At 26.8% G+C, this 23,900-nt stretch overlaps 8 protein-coding genes across 10 annotated transcripts; 4 read left to right on the forward strand and 4 right to left on the reverse strand.

Moving 5' to 3' along the window:
• Positions 1-98: 98 nt before the first annotated feature.
• LOC127276767 (PITH domain-containing protein GA19395) lies at positions 99-2,010 on the reverse strand. The gene is made up of 5 exons (XM_051297414.1): positions 1,404-2,010; positions 1,269-1,312; positions 1,123-1,200; positions 935-1,039; positions 99-490 (listed from the first exon to the last, which is right to left on the reverse strand). The coding sequence occupies exons 1-5, from the start codon at positions 1,572-1,574 to the stop codon at positions 283-285; spliced, it is 606 nt and encodes a 201-aa protein (XP_051153371.1). The 5' UTR covers positions 1,575-2,010; the 3' UTR covers positions 99-282.
• A 157-nt stretch (positions 2,011-2,167) lies between these two features.
• On the forward strand, positions 2,168-5,198 carry LOC127276763 (ribosome biogenesis protein SPATA5). The gene is made up of 5 exons (XM_051297410.1): positions 2,168-2,610; positions 2,694-2,876; positions 2,951-4,350; positions 4,422-4,688; positions 4,763-5,198. The coding sequence occupies exons 1-5, from the start codon at positions 2,427-2,429 to the stop codon at positions 5,099-5,101; spliced, it is 2,373 nt and encodes a 790-aa protein (XP_051153367.1). The 5' UTR covers positions 2,168-2,426; the 3' UTR covers positions 5,102-5,198.
• Positions 5,199-5,287: 89 nt separating this feature from the next.
• On the forward strand, positions 5,288-8,106 carry LOC127276769 (uncharacterized). Its single transcript, XM_051297417.1, is given in 6 exon segments — positions 5,288-5,527; positions 5,652-5,892; positions 5,959-6,397; positions 6,685-6,923; positions 7,036-7,280; positions 7,352-8,106. Coding segments are annotated over 6 exon segments (1,866 nt in total). The 5' UTR covers positions 5,288-5,387; the 3' UTR covers positions 7,914-8,106.
• Positions 8,107-8,245: 139 nt separating this feature from the next.
• On the reverse strand, positions 8,246-10,144 carry LOC127276766 (zinc finger protein ZPR1). Its single transcript, XM_051297413.1, has 4 exons — positions 9,977-10,144; positions 9,410-9,662; positions 8,913-9,332; positions 8,246-8,829 (listed from the first exon to the last, which is right to left on the reverse strand). Exons 1-4 carry the CDS (start codon positions 10,106-10,108, stop codon positions 8,291-8,293), a joined length of 1,344 nt encoding a protein of 447 aa, XP_051153370.1. The 5' UTR covers positions 10,109-10,144; the 3' UTR covers positions 8,246-8,290.
• An 82-nt stretch (positions 10,145-10,226) lies between these two features.
• LOC127276768 (39S ribosomal protein L18, mitochondrial) lies at positions 10,227-11,272 on the reverse strand. Its single transcript, XM_051297415.1, has 3 exons — positions 10,900-11,272; positions 10,694-10,807; positions 10,227-10,600 (listed from the first exon to the last, which is right to left on the reverse strand). The coding sequence occupies exons 1-3, from the start codon at positions 11,097-11,099 to the stop codon at positions 10,366-10,368; spliced, it is 549 nt and encodes a 182-aa protein (XP_051153372.1). The 5' UTR covers positions 11,100-11,272; the 3' UTR covers positions 10,227-10,365.
• Positions 11,273-11,574: 302 nt separating this feature from the next.
• Positions 11,575-20,512, reverse strand: LOC127276685 (ubiquinone biosynthesis monooxygenase COQ6, mitochondrial). 2 transcript variants are annotated; one of them, XR_007842238.1, is made up of 11 exons: positions 20,403-20,512; positions 20,157-20,232; positions 19,747-20,015; positions 19,003-19,193; positions 18,628-18,867; positions 13,739-13,846; positions 13,585-13,647; positions 13,066-13,376; positions 12,413-12,695; positions 12,191-12,286; positions 11,575-11,908 (listed from the first exon to the last, which is right to left on the reverse strand). XR_007842238.1 is itself a non-coding variant. In XM_051297289.1 (8 exons), exons 1-8 carry the CDS (start codon positions 19,940-19,942, stop codon positions 11,858-11,860), a joined length of 1,443 nt encoding a protein of 480 aa, XP_051153246.1. In that variant the 5' UTR covers positions 19,943-19,946; the 3' UTR covers positions 11,575-11,857. The 2 variants fall into 2 exon arrangements, 1 of the variants encoding a protein (XP_051153246.1); XM_051297289.1 differs by lacking the exons at positions 12,191-12,286; positions 20,157-20,232; positions 20,403-20,512 and having other exon boundaries at positions 19,747-19,946.
• Positions 13,857-18,621, forward strand: LOC127276683 (transient receptor potential channel pyrexia-like). Of its 2 annotated transcripts, XM_051297286.1 has the most exons (7): positions 13,857-14,460; positions 15,215-15,397; positions 15,558-15,850; positions 15,944-16,126; positions 16,186-16,471; positions 16,591-16,968; positions 17,035-18,621. In XM_051297286.1, the coding sequence occupies exons 2-7, from the start codon at positions 15,395-15,397 to the stop codon at positions 18,580-18,582; spliced, it is 2,691 nt and encodes an 896-aa protein (XP_051153243.1). In that variant the 5' UTR covers positions 13,857-14,460; positions 15,215-15,394; the 3' UTR covers positions 18,583-18,621. The 2 variants fall into 2 exon arrangements, with proteins under 2 accessions (XP_051153243.1, XP_051153244.1); XM_051297287.1 differs by lacking the exon at positions 13,857-14,460 and having other exon boundaries at positions 14,959-15,397.
• On the forward strand, positions 19,990-23,705 carry LOC127276684 (protein FAM161A; the record flags this gene model as incomplete). Its single annotated transcript, XM_051297288.1, is given in 11 exon segments — positions 19,990-20,091; positions 20,196-20,336; positions 20,534-20,795; positions 20,947-21,390; positions 21,458-21,664; positions 21,736-21,888; positions 21,962-22,183; positions 22,321-22,593; positions 22,672-22,794; positions 22,874-23,018; positions 23,130-23,705. Coding segments are annotated over 9 exon segments (2,091 nt in total). The 5' UTR covers positions 19,990-20,091; positions 20,196-20,336; positions 20,534-20,676.
• Between the last annotated feature and the right edge of the window lie 195 nt (positions 23,706-23,900).

Raw genomic sequence — 23,900 nt, forward strand, 5'->3', positions numbered from 1 at the left:
CATATACACAATTTAAAAACAATAAATGCTTTTTATAAATAAATTAAAAGTCAAATAATTTTAATTGTTTATGGGGGGCGTTAATATTTTAATATTGATTTAATATAAATTTGGATTTATTTAGAATAAATCATGAAATTACAAAAAAAAAAAAATTATTTTCATAACATTCAATAATTGGAAATACAAATTCATTTTATGATTTGAATACTTAATTTTTGTTAAATGGAAAAATATCACTTTTTTTATGTATTTATAATATAAAAAAATTATTTTTTTTTTTTATTGAATTTCTCTTGTAAAATCTTCGTAATCCTGTGGATGATCACTAGCCTGGGGTCGTAATTCATAAGTGGCAATGACAACACCCTGACGTGGTGCTGCGGTCCATTCGCCCTTTAATCCAATATAATGGATGCGAGTTTTATCAGCGCCAGCAGTACCAGTAAAATGTAGAGTTAGATGATTCACTGATGAGAATTTCACAACTCTGTTTTAAAACATTTCTCATTTAATAATTATAATTTTCCTTTTATCTTTTTCTTGTCAAGAATTTTCTATTTTCTTTGTTTTATAAAAATGATTTAGATAAATTTGTATAGAAAATTTAAGGAAAAATTTGTTGCAGGAAAACTTGAAAGGAAGTCTTCTTTCTTTTTTTGGGGTTAATTATACAATTTTTGTTTTTAAATATAATTTCCTCTCGTTTAAATTGTTTTCCTGTATTTGTTTTCTTTAAAGAAACATTTTTTTTTTTTTAATGAGTCTCTGAATTTTTCTTCTATAGAATAATTTTCATATAAATTCGTCAGATTTTTTTGTCATTTTATGAATAATTCAAAAATCTGTTAATACTTTTTATAAAAATGAAGTGTTTTTTAATTAAAAGCTCTGAGAAGAAAATAAAAATTAAACGAAAAGTAAAAATACATACTTGATTGGATATTCATGAACTCCATTTTGGTCTCTAACTAATTCAATCTCTTGATCTACTTCAGTCCCAATTTCATCAAAAGTCATGCCAGGACGATTTTTAAATCTGAAATTTATTTTTAATTGAAAAATTTGAAATTGCCTATAAATTAATTTTTTTTTATTTAAAAAAAAAATTCTTTAACTTACAATTTAACTGAAGATGGATATGTGTCATCAGGACCTCCAATTAGAATTAATCCTTTCAATTTCACATTTCCAGTAAATCTGAAAATTATTTTTTAGTTGAAAATTATTTTTACTTTTCTAAATTTAAAAGAATTTTACACACTTACGGAATATTGAAAAGAAGTTCATCATCGACATCACTCTCCACATACTGAAATAAAAAAAAACAATTCATTTTTTCCTTTTTTTTAACATTTTTATTTTTAATAATAATTAATTATTATTAATTAATAAATACTCACATCCGATTGAGTTAAACGTTCTTCCCACGATTTAAAAACTTTTACTCCAGTTCCTTCTTCTGCTTCATTTAAACATTCGACATTTGATAAATCAATCTTTTGATAAAGATTGTATTGAACACCTAATTCTCCTTCATTGTGCATATCACCACATTGACACTGATGATTCATTTTTATTTGTTTGTAATTTGAAAACAAATAACGAAAAAAAAAAAAACTTTTCCACTTCGATGCTAACGAAAAAATTAACGTTTTATTTCGTCGCACTATTTTACTAAATACACATTAGATTGAAAAAAAACTAACTTATTAATAGGGGAAAAAAATTGAGAAAAAGTTTTAAAAACTATTTTTAGAAAAATTTGTTGAGTCGCGCAAAAAAAAATGTTTGAAGATTATCACAAAACCGTTAAAAAGTTCTTTTCTTTTTATGTAAATGAAAAACTTATCAATGTATTATTAAATAATTGTTGAATTGACACTTTTCCTCAAGCGACACTTTTTTCCCACACAAACTGAATATTTTTCATACTTTTTTTTAAGGATAAAATAAAATTAACCTTCAAAATTATTCATTTTTCCAAACGTGCCGGAAAAACGCATTGTTGTCGTCGCGATAGTCGATTGTTTTTCTGTTTTTTAAATCGACTTTTAATTTCGATATATCGAAGAAACTAACCTAACTTCAGTTCTAAATTTTTGACAGATGTAACAAATTTAGAGATAAGAAAATACATTTATTTGTATTTAATTTTAAATTTGTTTTTATTTTAAAAATTCTATTGCTTTGCATTTTTTTGATTATTATTTGTTTATATATTGAAGTGATTATTTATCAAACAAATAAAAAATCTAAAACTATATATACAAACAAAACCCACGTGGTACAAATTTAAAATTATTCTAAATTTTCTTATTATTTAAACAATGATAGGAAAATATTAGTCAGTATTTCTGAAAATATATTTAAAATAAATATAATTTAAATAATAAATACATTATAAAAAAATAAAAATTGAAAGTATGTCATCGAAAAGAAGATCAAATGCTTTTAAGTGGGTAAAATGTGATAAATGTGAATGTCTTATTAGTACAGAGGATAATGAAAATCATTTAGAAGAATGTCCTCCTCCTAGGGAAAATTGGAATTACAGATTTATACGAAATGGTGTTTTACATAGTTTAGTTGAAGTTTACAATACAAAGGGTAATTATCAGAAAATATTAATTTTTAAATTAGAAAATAATCGAAATAATTATTCTTATAAAATTCTTAATTATTTCTTATAGATATAACGGAAAATATTAATGAAGCAGAAGCTAATAAAATGATATTTTTATCAACTTCCGCTATGGAATTTTGTAATATTTCTTTAGGAGACGATGTACTTGTTATTGGAGACACTATTGTTGTTAAAACAGCTTTTCATTCTAATAATTCAAATGTTGTTAGTGTATCACTAACAAAAAATGGTATGTTTTTTTATTTTTACATTATTGTTTCTTTTTTAATCTTTGAATTTAAAAAAAAAAAATTCTTTTTACAGCTATAGAATTAGATAAACTTGGTTCGCATATCAAAGTTCAAAAATTAAAAATTACTCCACGTCTCGCTAAGGAGATTTTTATCGAATATTTGGGAAAACAATCTTTACCTTCTTTTTCATCTGAATTTGAATTAATGATTAAAACACACACTGATAATAGTATTTTTTCCATTAACAATAAAATTTGCATTCCATTTTACTGTAGAAAAATAATATTTAAAATTGTCAAAGTAAAATTCGATACTGATTACGATGAAGAAGAAAAAGTAACGAAAGATTTAACAAAAAGTTTCGCTTCATTGAATATATCTGAAGATAATTTACATCTTTATAAAGCAAATTATAATACAAAATGGATTATTGAAACAAAAGTGATGGAGGAGAATACAAAAAGAAAAAAATTGAAATTGAAAAATATTGGCGGCTATGGAAATCTTATTTCGAAAATAAAAAATTTAATGGACGATGCTTTGGGATTATGTGGTGAAATTAGTCAATTTAATGCAATAAAAGGTATTTTACTCTATGGACCACCGGGAATTGGCAAATCAACAATAGCAAATACTTTAATATCCGAGTATAATGTTAATTCAATAACAATAAGTGTTTTAAATTTAATTCCCAAATCTCACGAGGATACGGAAATGGTATTGAAAGATTATTTTCAAGATGCAATTATTAAAGCACCGAGTATAATTTTATTAGAAGATATTGATACAATTTGTCCAAAAAAAAGTACAACAACAACAGATCAAGAGAGAAAATTACTTGCAACTTTAATTAATCTTTTCGATGAATTACGTTATAATAATGCAAAAATTGCAATTTTAGCAACAACATCGAAATTAGAATTTATCGATAATTCTCTACGTAGAGCGGGTAGATTACAAAAAGAATTTGAAATAAATGTTCCCGATCGTTTAATGCGAAAGGATATTATTGAAAAAATTTTATCAAATTTTCCAAATAAATTATTTAATGAAGATGTGGAAAATATTTCATCGGTGACACATGGTTTTGTAGCTGCTGATTTAGAAGGATTATGTTCTGAAGCACGTTCATGTGCAAAAGAACGTTTATCGAAAACGGAAAAATTTTCTAATATTGAAATAACATTCAAGGATGTTGAATATGCTTTGAGAAATGTTAATCCATCGGCAATGAAAGAGGCATTAGTTGAAGTACCAAATGTAAAATGGTCGGAAATTGGTGGACAAAATGAATTGAAAATGAAATTAAAACAAGCCGTTGAATGGCCATTGAAAAATCCGGAAGTTTTTAAACGAATGGGTATTGTTCCACCGAAAGGAGTTTTAATGTTTGGTCCACCTGGTTGTTCGAAAACAATGATTGCCAAAGCACTTGCAACTGAGAGTAATCTCAATTTTTTGAATATTAATGTAGGTGAATTTTTTTTTAAATTAATTTTTTAATTTTTCACAAATTGTCTTAAACTATTTTTTTTTGACAGGGTCCTGAATTGTTTTCAAAATGGGTGGGTGATTCCGAAAAGGCAGTGAGGGATATTTTTCGCAAAGCAAGACAAGTTGCTCCGTCAATTATTTTTATCGATGAAATCGATGCTCTTGGAGGTGAGAGAGCATCTTCTTCAAAGAGCAGTGGAAGTAATGTTCAAGAACGTGTTTTAACTCAACTTTTAACAGAATTAGATGGAGTTACAGCTTTAGGAAATGTTACTTTAGTTGCAGCTACAAATCGACCTGATAGACTCGATAAGGTTTTTTTTTTTTATTTATTTTCCTTCACATTTTTGTTGAAAAAAAAAAAATTAATTAAAATAAAATTTTTTAGGCACTTTTACGTCCAGGAAGGCTTGATAGAATAATTTATGTTCCACTTCCGGATGCTGAAACTCGTAGAGAAATATTTTCAATAAAATTACAAAAAATGCCAATTGCTGACGATATTATTATTCAGGATTTAGTTGATATTACTGAGGGTTATTCGGGTGCTGAAATACAAGCAGTTTGTCATGAAGCGGCAATGAATGCATTGGAATTAGATTTATCAGCGACAATAATAACAAAAGAACATTTTCGAACTGCATTATCAGTTGTTAAACCAAGAACATCTGTGTCATTAATTAAAATGTATGATAATTATTCAGCAAATGATTTACAAAAGCAGTGACAATTTTTATTATGATTGACAATTGTGATATTTTTTGTTATATACACAAATTTTGTGTTTATTTTATAGAAAAAAAATAAATTATATTTTAAATTTATTTGAAAAATGAAATTTTAAATTTGGCGCGAAAAAAAATTCTTTTGCGACAAACTTCAAGTGATATGGACACGTGCTGTTTTTTTTAGGTTAGATTAACTGTTTCGTTTATTTTCAGTGCGGTTTTTTTTTTTTAATGTAAGAAAAGGGAAGATTTTAATTGAAGATTAGGGGGAAAAAAGTTTTTACAATGACTGAAGAGAATATACCACCGATAATTGCTCGATTGGCAGTTGATCGTGTTGATACGAATTTTTTTCAACACCAAGAAGTTAAAATGGGCTTTTATACACCAGGTGAAGAGGTTTCTACCCAGGGGGATTTTTTAAGGTATTTTTGGATAATATTTAGGGATTTGAATTTTATTATTCAGATATTGAAAAAAAAAACTATATTTTTCATTTGGAAAATAATTATTTGTCTATATGAATCATGAAAATTTGTTAATTGTCAGAGGTCACGGCACTTATGTGGACGAGCATAAAACATTACGTTCATCGGTGGCTGGCGTTTTAGAAAAAGTGAATAAATTAATTTCAATAAAGCCCTTTAAGACACGTTATCAAGGTGAAATTGGCGATGTTGTTGTTGGTCGAATAACGGAAGTACAACAAAAACGATGGAAAGTTGATACAAATGCAAAATTAGATTCCGCGCTACTTTTATCGAGTGTTAATTTACCTGGTGGTGAATTGGTAAGTTTTGTAATTAAAAATAAAATTGAAAAAGAAGGGAATTTTATAGAATTTTTTTTTTGACAGCGAAGAAGATCAGTTGAAGATGAACAAATGATGCGTCGTTATTTACAAGAGGGTGATTTAATTTGTGCCGAAGTACAAAGTATATTTGTTGATGGTTCACTATCGTTACATACACGTGTTCTTAAATATGGCAAATTATCGCAAGGTATTATGTTAAAAGTTGCACCTGGTTTGATAAAACGACAAAAAACACATTATCATAATCTTGCGAATGGAGCAATTTTAATTTTGGGTAATAATGGATATATTTGGATTGGTGCAAATACAACGGAAACAGATCGTTCAGAAGGTGGTTTCACACAAGATTTATCACGTATCTCACAAGAAGATAGAAATGTTTGTTCACGTTTACGTAATTGCATTCTTATATTGTCGGAATGTAATTTATTTTTAACTGATACATCCGTGACTTATGCCTATGAGGAATCAATGAAATATAAAATAAGTGAATTATTACTTCCTGAAGTGATGGTCGATATTGCTCTCTTGACACACCAGAGGCTTAATCAATAACTTTTTTTTATTATTATTTTATTTTAGAAATTAGAATTTAGTTTAGACAAAGAATTAAAGAGAATTTTTTTTTTTTTATTGTATTTGAAGGGGAATTTTTGTTTTATCTGAAAGGATTTTTGTTGAATTTAAAATTGGAAAAATTAAATTAAAAGGTGAAAGTTTATTTTGCATATGTATTTGTGGGAGAAATATTAAACGATATGAAGATATCGATTACACAAACTTCTTGGATACGGAAAAAGTAATGCAGCATCATGGACGCGTGTTTTACTGCATTCGATAAAGATGGTGATGGTTTTCTTTCATTAGCGGAATTTGAGCTCATTTGTCGTGCATTGTTTCGTAATGATCGGGGTAAAGTTTATGAACTTGAGGAACAACAATTGAAGGAGATTTTCGCTGTTTTTGATATCAATGGTGATTGTTTGCTTGATAGGATAGAATTTGAGGTATATATATACATGTATTTTAGCGTTGAAATTTATATTTTTAAATGCAGTATTTTTTTTGTTATTTAACGAAAGTGAATTATTTTATTTGAATAAATTTGTAATTTTTCAGATTTGTTGGAATCGATGGATTAAAGTGTGTACAAGGCCAAAGAGCGCATTTCTGATTGTTGATGTACAAAATGATTTTATAAGCGGTTCTCTTAATATACAAAAATGCGCTGCACAACACGATGGCTCAGAAGTTATTGATCCGATAAATCGTCTATTGGAAAATGTGCCTTTTGATGCTGTTTTCTATTCTCTCGATTGGCATCCCGTTGATCATGTATCATTCATCGATAATCTTCATCTTAGGTATAAATAATTTGACAATTTGAATAAAAAAAAATTTTGTCTTCTTTTTAATATTAATAATTATTTTAAAGGGACATTGATTTATCGAGTGGAATTTCAAAAGAAGAGATTCGCGTCTATGATACAGTGACATTTATCGGTCCACCTGAATTAAAACAAAGATTATGGCCACGTCATTGCGTTCAAGATTCATGGGGTGCGGAATTGCATAAGGATTTAAAAATTGTTGAGAAATCAATTAAAATTTATAAAGGTACAAATCCTGATGTCGATTCATATTCAGTGTTTTGGGATAATAAAAAATTAACTGAAACAACATTATCGTCACAATTACAAGCAAAAGGCGCTACTGATATTTATATTTGTGGATTGGCCTATGATGTTTGTGTTGGAGCAACGGCCGTTGATGCATTAGCAAGTGGTTATCGTACCATTTTAATTGATGATTGTAGTCGTGGCGTTGATTTGGTGGACATTGAAAAAACCAAATCAACTGTGATTGCAAATAATGGCGTTATTGTTAATTCAAGTCAAGTTCAAGCAATGGTTAATGGACGCGATCGACGACCTGAGCTTGGTTATAAACTCGCAATGGAAATAAAACAAACGCTAAATAGTAAAATAAATAAATAATAGAATAGAAATTTCAGAGACTATGAAGTATACGAATTTTTTTTTTTTTTTGTAAAAAAGAAAGCTATTTAGAAAATTGAATAGTTGCGATTATTTTTTTTTCTGAAAATAGATAAGAAATTAATTAGACTTTAGATGTAAAATAATTTTATAGTATTTTTTCAAAATTTAGAAATAAAATTAAGATATAATTCTTGTTTTCCGATATATCATGATGTAATTGTAAATAAAAATTTCCTTTAATTCTTAGAAAAAGAAAATAAAAAAATTATAATAGAAACAAGGCTTACTTTTAATATTTCATTTTGTATTTTTAATTTAATGATAAAAAATTAATTAAAATGTTAATTTAATTTTTTTTTAAAAATGTACAAAAATTAATAATTATCTACATTTAAATCATTAATTCCAAGTTCTTCGTTTTGTTCAAAGCTCCTCTCATATTTTGTGATTTTTAATCTATCATCTGGTTCATCATTATCAGATAAACTTTGAATAAAACTATTACCAGCAGGATCGTCTAAAATTAATGTTACTTCTTTTTTACCATCGAGAATTTCATTTAATTGAAAAATAAATTTCTCTAATCTATTAATAGTTTCTTTATCACTTGAATCGCCGATAAATGCCGTTGAATTTGAGAGTTGTTCTTTTATTGATATAATAATTCCCTCGACTGTTGTAAATCTACCACCAAGTGTTGTGGGACCAACTTCTAATTCCAATTCCGGTATTTCCATATGACATGTGTCTGATTTTAAAATATCGCGACTAAAATCTTTTTTACCTGTTATTTTTACTTCGATTTTTGCACCTTTTGGTTCTATTCCCGAACCACTTTTCACTTCGTTTGTACGATGTCCACAAATTTCGCATGTTGTTGCCATTATTACCACTTCTTTGAAATGTGGAATGTCTTTAGGTGAAAAATTAAGGAAAAATTAGTCAATTAGTGAATTAAAAATTGTGAAAAATAATAATTTTTATTAAAAAGGATACTGGTCACTTTCATGTTTGTTTCACAAGGATTATTGCATTCTGGACAATTTGTTGGAAAAGTTAAAACTTCGCCTTCAATTTCTTCTAATGGAAATTCTCCTTCCTCAATTGGTTTTAATAATTTATCTTCATTTTCAGGAAAAATTCCTAAACTGTGATTTTGTTCTAAAGTACGTTTAAAATATGTTGTTTCACAATTTGTATCCTTAAGTGGCATAATAGGATTTTCCACAAAACAATCTCCGGAAATATCTTCAAATATTATTTTAAATGATTCTTGACATTCCTTGAGAAATTTGAGTTTTTCAATAAATATTTCAATTTGTGCGGCTATTTCCGCATTTTCTTCTTTTCTTTTTGCTTGATCTTGCTCTAAACCAGCAATACTGCGTTCAATTATTCCCTCTACTGTAGTAACCTCTGGAAAAATATAAATTTTTTTTTTATTTGTAAAAATAATTAAAATTTAGTTTTTTTATTATGTAATTATCACTTACCGCCTTTTTGTGATTGTGCTGGAATTTCAAAATCTAAATGAGGTATTCTCACAGAAGTATAATCAGATTTTACCACTTGTCTATTTAAATCTCTAATACTTGAAACAATTAGAGTTATTTTAATTCCTTTTTCTCCGATTTTTCCTGCATTTTGAATTTCATTATTCTGATAATTACATGATTCACAAGCAAAAGACGAGATTACAATTTCTTTATAATGTGGAATTTTTGTAAGCAGTAGCTTTGTAACGCCCTAAAATAAAATTTCCAAAAAAGAAAATTTAAACGCATTATTTGACAAAAAAAACTATATATTATTAACAAAAAAAAAAAAGTATAGATATACAATTTTTAAATTTCATATAGGTTATGTGATTGTTTTTTTTTAAATAAATGCAACAATTTTTAAAAATAAATTATTTAGAAAAAATATAGAAAATTGAAAAAATTAGTAGAATATAAAATGTTTTATAATTTATTATAATTAAAAATTAAAATAGACCAGGAAACGTTTGTTAAACGTGTGTTATTTTTCTATTTTTATCAATTATATATACAGGTACTTACATTTTTTCCACAGTTCATACATAAACTTTCAATTACCGTTGATTCAGGTTCAGATTCATCAGCAGTAAAATCGCGAAATAATGGCTTTTTATCAATATTTTCATTTTCTCTCAGCTCCTCTGATTCTGACATTTTGAAAAATTTATAGGTTATGCACGTGTTCGTTCGCGACTCTTTTTTACCCTCGCGGTTGATTTTTGAACTTTAAATTAAAAAAAAAAACTAATTCTATAATTGAGAAATAGAATAATTCTTCTTTTTTTAAAATATTTATTTCAATACTTCTTTTAATAATTTACATATATTGTTTTTTGTACATAAAAAAAAGGGTTTCTAATAAACTTTTACAATATTCGTTACAATGTTTTTTTAAGGCAAAGAATATTGAATTAAACCTCAAGTTCCCAGGGTTTAATTAATTTTGTCTTATGCCAGGGACATGGTGTTATAATTTGATCAGCTTCCGAAAGAATGATACCACAACTAATTAATTTCTCTTTCAATATTTTTATTTTTTCATTTTCATTTTCATTTGGTAAATCCATCATTGTTGTTATTCCACTTTCAAGGCAACGTTGTGCGAAAACTTCACCTAATGCTACATAAGCTGCAGTATTGCTGAGCCTGAAAAATTTAATTATTTTTAAAATGTTTCTTTCTTTTTTTTTTATTGTAAATTTAAATAAGAGGAAAATAAAATAGAAAATAATTACAGACTTTTGTAATTGTTTTTTTAATGACCAATCTTTCGTTGAAACAGAAATAATTTTTCCATTTTCAAAATGATGAAGCTCTAAAGTAACACAACGACTGTTTTTTATAAACACTGGCCTGTGTTGGGGAAAAAAAAAACAATATAAATAAAATTTTGTAAATACAATTTGCATATAGGCAAATAAGAATAATTTCAAAGAATCTCTTACTTGTGCCAAAAAGTACGTTTATCTTTTTCTAGCCAATATCCCTTAGGTTTATTACCAATTGTTAATAATTCTAAATTTCTTGGATTTTTATTTCTCACTGCAGTACATTCATCTAAAAGCGAATCATTTGATTGAATTCCTCTCACTTGATATCGAAACGTAGAATTAATCACTCGCGAATATAATTTAGGAGCGAACATATTTTTTTTTTTTTTTAATTTAATGAATTTATATATTTGTACAATTATCGCTTCATTTCTCTAAATTATTGAGAAACGAATATGATATTTAATATCTTTGTAAAAAATTGATAAACATTCTTTCACACTGATTTTAAGGTTAGATCATCGAACATGTCAGTTGGCAACAATGATGAAATCATCTCCTTATTGCCAGTGTTGCCAATCAATAAAATTTTTTTATCAGGTTACTTAACCTGACGTACACAATTTTCATTGGTTGTTCTAAGTGGGAAAATTTGAATTCTCATCGTAAATTATAGTTACAATTGTCTAAAAAGGGAAAAATAGTTTAAAATTAATCTAGAATTAGGAAATTCAATTTTATATTCGATGATAGTTTATCATTTTTTATGATTTAACATGTTCTTCTGTTTTGTGAAAGAAATGAAAAGAAGAAAATGGGAATTTCAAAAATGGTATTAAATAAACCAAATTAAGTTACGATTTTTTTTATTTGTAAATCGGAATACATTTTCATATTCTGAAATAACGGAGTTTATAAATAAATTTATATACAATAAATTAACTTAGATCACATATTTCTTTTTGTTGATGTTTTACAAATAATCTAAAAAATGTAATATTAATAATATCAATTTGTTTTTTTTTTTAAGAAATATTAAATTGATATTAATATTTTCTTGCACCGTAAGAAAAAAAAATTGACAATTTTTTAATGTCAATTTTGGAATTATTGCTTCGATCCTTTTTCTTTTTTATTGACACAAATTATTATCATCGTCAGACGCGTGATGAAAAATTGCTCTCTGAAATAAATAATTAATTTATCATAGAGAAAATAATGTTTTTTTTTTTGTAGAAATAGTTAATTTTATAAATTCTTATTCAAAAACCAAATAATTTGGTTTCATTGAAAAAAAAATAATTAATTTTTCTTTATAAAACCAAATTGTACTTAAAATTCTTTTTTTTTTTTGCAAAATAAATTTCTTCTTGAAGCAAATAATTTGTTTTTTTTAAAATATTTTTAAAACCAAATGATTTGTTTTTTTTAAACAAATTAGTTATTATTTAATTTATTTTCTTACACTTATATTCTTCTTAAATCAAATATTTTGCTTCTTGAATAAATTAAGATTTATCTTCATTGACTTGAATTTATTGTGTTGCATGAAGTGCTATTTCTAAATTTGGGGGTGAAAAATAATGAATATTTATGCAAATTGGAACTTTAGAGATTGAATATTAAAAAAAATCTATATATTATTATTATTATTATTATTATTTTATTATATTGATTGTATTATTACCTTTAATGGAGAAATTGCATTTGTGAGTTGTAATCCTAAACTTCGTGCGAGAACAATTGGAGCAGCGGTTCCTTTATATAATCTATGAAGGGCATCCATTGCCAACATAGTTGGAACATTGTGCCTTTGTCGTGCAGTTTCGTATTTTTTTAAATAAGTCATGTCGCCAGGGAGGGCTCCATTTTTTGCAGCATCCGCCAACATTTGAACTAACACCATAACATCCCCTAAACCCAAATTTAATCCTTGACCACCTAAAGGATGAACCCTGTGCGCTGCATCTCTGAAAAATTAAAAAAAAAAAACACACACAATTTTTTTAATAATAAAATAGAAATAATTTTTGAATAAATTTTAAATAATTAAAAAATATTAAATTATTTATTTTAATTATTAATTAATAAATTTTTGAAATATTTATTTTAATTATTAATTAATAAATTTTTGAAATATTCAAATTTTTTTTCGATTAAAAGAAAAAAAAAAGTGAAAAGAATTTTTTATAAAATGGCTACTTAGTTAAGAAAACATGAATCACACTTAAAAAAGCATATTGCTTTAAAGTAAATTCTCTCGTTTTAGAGATTTGTTTTTTTTTTCTTTCTTTTTATTTTAAATTCGTCTATTTTTGAATTGATTATAATTATATTTACCCTACTAAGGCAACTCCTGGTTTCACATAATAAACAGAATGCGCAAAACCTAAAGGAAACGCTGCTCGTGATTCTTCAACAATACCAGAAATTGATGGCTGTAATTGTCTAGATACACCGGTTTCTAATTGTAAATTTTTCAAAATTTGCTGTAACGCCTTCATTCCACTTTCAACAGTTCCATCTTTTGGATAAACTTTCCAAAGTGCTTCATTTAAATTATCAACAAATGCCTCATCGGATAATTTTAAAAGTTTCTTTGCCTCATCCGTTGATGTTGACCATACTAATGAGCTCAAACTTTCAGTTAACTGAAAACAATTTTCCAATTACGAACAATTATTTTATAATTTATAATAAATAAAAATAATATAATATAATAAAAATAATATAATATAATAAAAATAATAATAATAGTAATAAAAATAAGAATAATAATGTATAATGTTAGGGTTTGAAAATTAACTGAAATAATTGTTTATTTAAAATTCTGAAATTATTTATAAATAGAAAACTTACGGGCAATAAAGCGATGGGTCCAGTGGGAAGAAATCGTTGCCATGCAACGATATTTTCAGTGGGCTGTAAAAAATGAAATAGAAATCAAATTTAAATAATATGAAAAATAAATGTATTTTTCCATTTTTTTTTTTTTTTTTTTTAATACACAAACCTCTGATAATTCCACCGTACCAACAATTCCCATTTGATTGTAACTCCATTTAACGTGTTGAACACCCATTGCTTGTCGAACTCGCGAATTTATTCCATCAGCGCCAATCTGTAAAAAAAAAAAAAAAAATTTTTTTCAACAATTTTGAATTAAAAAAAAAAATTTATAAAAAAAATCATGATAATAATTTAATCACTGAATGAATAATAATTTTTACGAAAGTCTAATTTTTATAAAGAAAAAAAAAAAAAAAATTGTATCAAAGATTTTCGTATTTTAATGAAATAAAATGATTTTCAGATGAATAAATATCTGTGGGCTGTTATGCTACATAAGTGGGCCATAAACATTTTTGATTTACGTAAAGTTGGAGGGTGCGATTTTGCCTTCGTGAATTCAATCATAAAATTGGAAGATATTTGTAAAGTGGTGGGAGTATTGAGAGAATTGAGAAAAGAGATTGCATTACAAAGTCTTGAAATAACTTTAGTATACTTCCAGAGTTCGGCGCTTATAATTCCAGTATAGTCTCACAGCTTATTTGATATAGATGAAAGAGAGAAGATATGAGATCTTTTTTTAAATCTTAAATCCACACTTCCCACATTATTTACATCAAATGTGTGAAATTTAAATTTATTTCAAAAAAATCACATTTCTTTTGCAAATTCACCTAAGAACATTTAAAAAAAAAAAAACAAAACACGTTTTTCTAAAATACGGTGAGTAATATTTGAAAAAAAAAACCACGTGACTTGATTGATGATAGCAAATATTTTGATTTAAAATTATTTTTGCGTGTATTTATCCGCTTCTTTTATTTTTTGTTTTAATAATAAATAGCAATAAATTTATAGTATTTTACGATTGCTCATAAATTTATCCTACTTGACTTTAAGCCAATAAATTATTTTCATAATTGTTTTTCAATTATTTCAAAAAATCGAACTAAACTGAATTTGACAATTTTTTTGCAATTAAAATTGTATTTTAATTATTTAAGTATTTGATTACTAATTATGTAATTTTTAAATTATGTAATTTTATAATAATTACATAATTTTTATAATAATCAAGTAATTTTACAATAAAATTATTTTTTATATTAATTATATAATTTTTATAATAATTATGTAATTTTATAATAATTTAAATTTGTAATAAATTTTAAAATTACTAAAAATAATTAAATTAATACAACTAGCGAATTATTAGAGTGAGAGATAAAAAAAATGAGAAGAGAACTTCCTGAATGAATAATTTGCTATCAGTAACTGAAAAGTTGATAGAAAAATTACGAGTAAAAAATAAAATTGAGAAAAAAATGAAGTCTTTTATTTTTTTTTTGGAAAAAATCAAATTTTTCACGAGTTTAATCTGAATTAATCGTTTTCTTAATTCATCGAATCATTATAATAGAATGATGTGTCAAGAATGAGCTAAATATATAATCTCAATCTGTTTTATAAACATCAGTGAGCACATGCTGGATGGTCTCTCTCTAATATTCTAAAACTCGAGGATTAATTTTAGAGAGCATTTTAAGCAAAAAGAAGATGAAACATTACTGCAGTTTACAAATTATTACTCATAAATAACACCTACACCGAATACATCTTTGACATATATATATATATTTTTTTGTTTGTTCGAAGAATGGTAAGTATTTACAAAGAGATTGATAATTTATCAAAATACACTCGAAAATTGTATTTCACAAATTTTCTTTTTTTTTCGAATTTTCAAATAATAAATATTTTTATTAATAAATTATTATCGATATGAGAATATTTTAATTTAATAAAAATTTTTGCATTAGGAGGAAGATGAAGAAATTTGGATGGACGATTTGGGAAGTATTTCATCAGAAGAAAGTTCAGAATCTTGTGCACGTCCAAAGCACAGGCAAATGTTTTATCAAAATCAACTTTGGCGTGAAGAGGATATAATTCGTGCAATTAGTAATTTACCAGCTGGAGAAACGGCTCTTTCTCTTTTACCAACATTAAATGGAGAGAAATTAGATAAAGTTATTGAAGAAATAAAAAATCTCGATTTTTCTGAAACAAAAATGAAAAATCAAATGTTACTTATTCCTCGATTTGCAAATGGGTGAGAGTGGGGAAAATTATTTCCTTTTTTATATTTTTCAAAATTTTTTTTAAAAAAAGGAGATTTTTTTCTAATTCTTCTTTTCTTTTGCAGTGGATTAAGAAAAGCGTCATTGGCAGCTGAAAATGAAACAGCCGCCACAGCAACGCCAGAAGAATTATTATCAAAATGGCCAAATACTTGTCTATTGGTATCGTCATGGTTGGGACAAATAGAATTGGTAAAAGTACTTTTGGAAAAAGGTGCCGAAGTTTCGTTTCGTGACAACGACGGCAGGTAAAGTCCCCATCTAAAAAAAAAAGAAGCTAATTTTGAATTTAAATTTTTCTTTTTAGAACGTCACTTCATCTTGCATCGTGTAATGGATCAGTGAAAATAGTTGAAGAATTATTGTCACATGGCGCCGATTCAAGTGAATGGGATTTTCACAAAATTTGCACATCTCTACATTGTGCAGCAGCTTCAGGTGATGTTGAAACAGTGAAAATTCTTTTAGAAGCAGGCGCTGATTTTAATGCCGGAATTTCTGGAAGAAGTCCTCTTCATTATGCCGTACTCAGTAATAATTCAAATTGCGTTGAAACTCTCCTCAGAGCTGGTGCTTCGCCCAATAATCCTCAGGTAAATTAAAAAAATAAATAATTATACAATAAAAAATTCAATATCAAAAAAATTGTTTGTAAAATTGGAAAAATATTCTGATTACCTTTTTATTTTCGACTTTTTCTTTTTCTCGCAAGGTTTATACGGAAACTCCATTACACGTGGCGGCAAGTTTAGGATCAGCGACATGTGTAAATCTTCTTTTATGTTTTGGCGCCGATGTTCGCGTGCAAATGGGAACGGCAAGATCAACACCATTACATTTATCAGCTGAGGAAGGTAGCGCTGAATGTACAAAATTACTTCTTGATTATCAAGCCTCATGCGATGCTAAAAATTCAAAAGGACAAACCCCATTGCATTTGGCAGCATTGGCACAATCTGCCGAGACAATGGAAATTTTAATATCGAAAGGAGCGAACGTTAATGAAGAAGACAATGATGGTAGAACGCCACTTCATGCAGCTGTTGCAAAATCAATTCGAGGATGTGAACTTGTGAAAATGCTCATACAAGTATATTTTATTTTGAAGGCGAAATAATTTATTTTCCGGATGAAAATTATTTATTTTTTTTTTCAGGCTGGAGCGGAAATCAATAAAGCTGACAAATTTGGCTACACACCGTTACATATTGCAGCGTTGAGCGAAAGTTCATCAACAGTGATGCTATTGGTGACAAAAGCAGCTGACGTTACTGCAAGAACAAAAGGTGGAATATCGGCATTAAGTTTTATAATTCGACGAACACCTGATATTCTTCCACGATTTATTTCACGTTTAGATCAGGCAATTTCACTTCACGATCATGAATTAGGTGATGTTGATTGTGAATTGCGTTTGGATTTTCGCGCTCTCGTTCCTGGTGGACGTGGTGAAACTGATTTAATGTTATGTCTCGTTGAAGTTGGACAACGTCATATTCTTAAACATCCATTGTGCGAGAGTTTTCTTTATTTAAAATGGTTGAGAATAAGAAAATTTTTTCTCTTTAGTTTAATATTTCATTCAATTTTCGTTGCAATGTTCACAAGTTATATTGCATTTACATTTTTTTGGAAACTCGCTCATATGAGCGATATTTTTTTTTGGCCTGTGATTTTATTTACAATTATTCTTGCGTGTAAGGAAATTTTTCAATTGGCACATGGCGTTTGTAGTTATGCAAAAGGATGGGAAAATGTTCTTCAATGGAGTGTTATTATTACATCGGGAATTGTATTATGTAAAGTGTCTAATGTTTGGCATCATCATATCGCTGCATTGGGAGTTTTACTTGTTTGGGTTGAATTAATGATGGTTGTCGGTCGTTTTCCAATGTTTGGCATTTATGTTCAAATGTTCACTCAGGTTGCTATTAATTTTTTCAAATTTTTAGGCGCTTACATGAGTTTAATAATTGGCTTTTCATTAAGCTTTAGCGTTCTTCATGATAATTATAAATCATTTAAAAATCCTCTTGTTGGCTTGTTAAAAACAATTATCATGATGTCAGGTGAATTAGAATTTGAAGATGTATTTTTCGATGACAAAGCACGTGTTCTTTATCCGGGTACAGCGCATCTTATGCTATTGGCTTTTGTCATTCTTGTGACGGTGATTCTCACGAATCTTATGATGGGACTTGCTGTTTCTGATATTCAAGAATTAAGAAGATGCGCTGGTTTAGATAGATTAATAAGAAGAGCACAATTGGTTGCACATTTGGAAAATTTATTATTTTCCAAACTTTTGGATTTTGCGCCAATGAAAATTGTCAAAGCCTGCCGATCGGGTGCATTGTTACTTCATTTACCGCATCATTGTGCAATTCATATACGTCCAAATGATCCACGTGAAAATCGTTTACCTCGTGATTTAATAAAAAGTGTCTATCGTCTTGTTAGTGAGAGGAAAAATAAATTTTTTAAAAAACCAGAAATGACGAGAAATGGAAATGATATTGGAATTAGTGATGTTAAATTAAATCGTCTTTACAGTAGTAATTCTGTTAATGACAGTAATCGACAATTAAGTGAAATTGCCAATGAATTGAAAAGATGTGCACAAACAATTAGCACGCAATTGGATTCATTGACAAATAAAGTTGAATATATTGCCAGGGAAATTGATCTGTCGATAACTAATTAGTTTTAAAAATTATTTATGTGAAATTGTATTTTTTTTTCAACTTACCAATAATTTAGTGCCAAAATTTCCTCCATTTTGTAAGATAACAATTGCATTTTCTCCAGATGTCTCGGGCAATGAAATATTCTCAACTTTTGCATTATAAATAACACGAACAGAATTTTTTTCCTCCAATTGTTTATTCACGGCGTATAAAAGTAAATCATTTTCCACAATGTACGCTATTTCATCTGATAAATAATCTTCATTGAATGTTATCATTGCATCGGAACAACTATCCCACACCTATAGTAAATTTAATTATATTAATAATGATAATAAAAAAAAATATTCTTGTCTATTTGATACAATTTTCAAGTATTCTAAAATATGAATTTTTATTTGCTAATATTATATATTTTTTTTTTAAATTATTATTACCTGCATTTTTCTCACAGGTGCGTAACGAATTTCTGACACGTGTTTCCATGCTCCAATACTTGATAATAATGTTCGAGATAATTGATTTAATGCAACAACTCTATTTGAATATTGTTCACTTGGTTTATATTCATGTTTATTTCCACCTTCTAGCAATAAAATGCTTTTTGATTTGAGAATTTTATTATTAGCTGTACAAAACGGAAAATATTTTTTTTTTGGTAAATTAAAAGGATATTTTTAGTGATGATAATAATAATAATGAAATAAAAAAACAATTCACTACAATGAAAATAACAATAGAAAATAATTATTAAAATAAAAAAAAAGAGAAATACAAAGAAAATTGCAAATAATTGAAATAATAAAAAACACTGACGTAATCTATTTATATAATTTTTAAACATCTGTCCTTAATTTAACCTCTAAATATGATTTGTTATTATTTTTCAAAACACCTTGTTTACAAATAAAACAATAAGAAATATATACATAATTTAAATATTTTTAAATACATTATTACTCTCTCTCTAAATATAGATAAATTAACCAAATTAACATAAATTTAGACGCAAAAAATTAATTTTACTACTTTGCATTTTGTTATTGAAATTAACTTTGACTTTATATAGTAATAACAAAAATTAACAAATACGACAAATATTTTTGTTTTCCACGTGGAATATAAAATAAATATTTTGGTGAAAAATATAAAAAAAAAAAAAAATGTTAAAAAAAACTAACCTAAAGCACAGGCAAGCGTTGTTCCCACAAGACCACCTCCAGTAACAATAATATCATAATTTTCACTATTGTCATTTAATGTTGAATGTATGTTTCTAACACTTGTACATGATTGTGGTGCCGTGAATTTATAATTTCTTGATAAAATTGCAAAAATACATCGAGAAGATGACATTGCTTCAGTAAATACCGCCATTTTTAATTTATTGTATATATTTTGCTTTTATAGCAGACGACACCTCGTCACGTTGTCAATAAAAATCCCCTCACTGAAATAATATTTTTTTTTAATAACATATTTCATTAATTGTTATTAAAAATTAATAACTTATTTTATAAATTAGTGTAAATGATTTTTTTTAATTTATTCTTTTTTCAATGACAAATTAATATTAATATAAAAAATTAACCTCAAAATTTGTTGTATTTACATGGTTGATATTTTACAGGGGCCAGGACGCCTGTTGATAGGCAATGCTGAGACATCTATAGATGAAACATTGTTTATAAATAAAGGAACTAATTTTACAAATAAAAGATAATAATAAGAAGAATAATTAATAAGAATTAAATTTCAAGAATTAATAAATGTAAGTATAAAAGTTAATTATTTATTAGAAAATTTAATATTTTTATCATTTTGAAATTAAACTTACTGTTATCTTCTATTTTTAAAGTTGTACTTGTAAATTTTGTGAAAATTGATTAAAATTTTTATTTAACATTGTTCTATATTGAAGGTATTTTATTTATTTGAATTGAATTTTTTTTTTCTGTGTGTTTTAAGTTTTGATTATCATAATGTCACGTATGGTCACCATGGATACGCTTAATATCAGTGAACATTGATTTTCGACATAATTTCTACTTTCCTTTAAAACGAGAATTTCTTGACATCGAAATAATTTTATTTATTTAAAATAAAAAAAAATGAATGAACACAGAGGAAGTTCATTTGTTCATTCGTGTGTTAAAGTTCCTGTTGATCCTTACAGTAGACAACCAACGCCACTGTATGAACGTCCTCGAGTTAATAATAAGCAAAAAAGGTATATTAATTAAATTATTTTGTTTTCTATTTTTAAAACTACAAATTTAATTAGAAAATATTTTGAGAAGAAAAGTTTTTTCTTCAAGTTTGAAAATTATTGAGAGGTTAGGAATTTTCTTTTTTTTTGCATTTTTATAATAAAATTACAGATACAATGCATCAGGAAAAAATCGAAAAATTAATTTCGATACAAGTAATTCGAATGTCACAAGTCCACGTGATACATTAGAGAATTTTATGGATTTTATGGAGAGTATACCGGATTATAATGATGTGCATCATTTGTCAAATGAACAATTTAAACAAAAATTGGATTATCTCAAGAGAAAGCAGAGAATGTTGTTGAAAAATTTACAAAATTGTTTAGATCAAAATGAAACGGAAAATATTTTAAATCGTGAAATAACAAATGAAACGCAAAATCAAAGAAGCAATAATAATAAAACTAAAGAATGGTGTAATGACAATAATAATGATTTAAAATTAAAGGGACGAAAGTGCAATTTTGAGGAATCAAGGACAAATAGTCCAATTCTTTATTCTTCTGGGACATTTGATAGATTGGCCGAGGATCAAGATCTTCTTACTTATCGGTAAGAAATATTTTATTTAAAAAAAAAATTTAAATTTAAATTTGTAATTTATTTTTTTTTTTTGCAGATGGAAAGATAAAACAAAAGCGGCGAAAACAATTCATAATTCGAAAATTCATTCGGGCAATAAATCCTGGAGTATTGAGAGTGATTCTAAAAGTCCCGATAGTGTGGAAAGTGATAATGAAAATAGTTTAGAGACAAAAAGTTTGCCACCACATAGTCCTGAAAGATGGCATCCAACTGTTCCAAAACCATTTACATTTACATTGAGGTAAATTTTGATAATTTTTCGAAAAGAAATGTGAAATTAAATTTTAAATAAAATTTTTTTTTTTTTTTTAGAGAGGAAGCAGAGAAGTACATGAATTTAACCGAAGTGGAAAATGAGGCACAAATTTATCGTGATACAAAAAAGAAAAAACGACGTGTTAGACCAATTCCATTAACATCAAAAATACCTCTTTATGATAAACTTGTCGCCGCTAAAGAAGAAAGGTTTATTATTTATTACAAATTTATAATAGTTACAGTTAACTAAAATTCACTAAAAAAAAAATTATAATTACAGAAGTCGATTGGTGAGAGAGGAAAGTATGTTAAATTTACTCTCACAAGTGAGACCATTTAAATTGGAATGTGAAAAAAGGGCATGGAAAACATTATCAAGATCAAGTCCCGAACTTTGTGGAAAGAAGATTCGTTGTAATTCACGATTTAAAGCAAAACCTGTTCCAAAAAATTTATTTAATACCGAAATTTATGATCGTATGTTGGAAGATGAATACTATAGGTAAATAATGAGAAATGTAATTTATTTATTATTAATTTAGATTGAAAATTTATTTAAATAAATTTTAATGATAATAATTAATAGTTTTTAAATTGTAAATTTTGAATTCTAATTTGAAGAAATTAATTTTCCATTAGATCGATTCAGAAGAAAATGAGAGCCTCAGAAATGATGAAATCATCAACTTTGCCACCGTCAATGGCAAGAAGAGAACGTCTAAGATCAACATCACTTCATTCACAATGTAGCACTACGAAAGAATCGTCAATTGATAGAAATTGTGAGGGACGTGAATCTTTGAGAATTTGCAATGATAGTCCATTGCAATTAATAAGATCGAGATCAGCATTGGCGGCATTACCAGTCAGGGGAAATAATTTGGCAGCTGTCTTAAGATGTCAAGCATCACGGTATTAAATTCATTTGTATTTTATTTTTATTTATAAATTGATTAAAAAAAAAAAAAATTTAACTATTGTTCACTGCAGTGAAAAAATGGAAAGGGAAATTCAAGAGAAACTGGAAGAAAGACGCAGGGAGGAATTTATAAAAATTAGAGAGTCTCTCATTGGACAAAAACCAGCTTGGAAGGCCTTGAGATCAGCTGCCAGGTACAAAAAATTTCAATTTACATTTATTATAGATAATTATTAGAGAAATAAAAATTGTTGATAATTATTGTGAATAAAGACACGAGCACGCAAGGGACTTGGACTTCCGGTTTCATCTTCGACGGGATGAAGCTCGAGAGCAAGCTGAACGTCATCGTATTCAAATGGAAATGATGCTGAGCCGAGTGACACAAATTCCAACTCTTTTCGAGCGTCATTCTCAGGTATTTTTTTTTTTTTTTTAAGGAAATTGTAAGAAAAAATATTAATTTTATTTTTTATTAATTATTTTATTAATAAATTCGGCTAATGAAGCTGAGAAACATAATTTGCAGAGTTTTCAGTATTTACAATTACAGTCAAAGAACGAAATGAGAGATGCATTTCAATCAAAGAAGATAAAATTGAAGAGAAGACAAAGACCAAGTAGTGTTGATTCATTTATAAGTGGTGGCAGTGGATCAAGATCAAATTCTAGTTCATTGACGAGTTCATCGGGGACATTGGTCTCATTAACACCACCATCATCAAAGTCTTCCGTGTCAAAAAAATCTCAATCATCAACGGTAAGATCAGAGGCTTCGAATAAGAAAAAAAGCGAGCGTGGACCACTTAAGGTTTCAATAAATGAAACTGCACAACTTATTGAAGATCGTGGTTCAACTAGTGAGAGATTTTCCATTAATTCACAAGTCAGTGAATATCATTGTTCAGCTAATGTCGATAATGACAAACTATAGGAGGGTAAACAATTTTTATTTTATTCATTTTTTAAGTCCAACATTTATTATTTAATATAATTTTTTTTCAGGTTTAATATTTTTTTTATAAATGAATTTTTTTTAAATAATTAATTATTATATATAAATGATATAACATCTAGAAAGTTTTTCTTTAATATTTGATGAAAAATTTTTAAAAAATGACTAACAAAAAATTAAATAGTTGATAAACATATATTAATTTTTAATTTTCAGTAGAAAAAAATATTAACATTAAATAACCATTAATAATTAGTAAGCATATAGGTATTAGGTTTTTTAGGATTTTATTATTATATTTTTTTATATATATTTTGCTTTATTATTATAATAATTAGTCTAGTG

This window comes from Leptopilina boulardi, unplaced genomic scaffold, assembly GCF_019393585.1.
Source record: "Leptopilina boulardi isolate dan_hultmark-lab unplaced genomic scaffold, ZJU_Lbou_2.1 LbouV2_151, whole genome shotgun sequence".
NCBI classification, from domain to species: Eukaryota; Metazoa; Arthropoda; class Insecta; order Hymenoptera; family Figitidae; genus Leptopilina; species Leptopilina boulardi.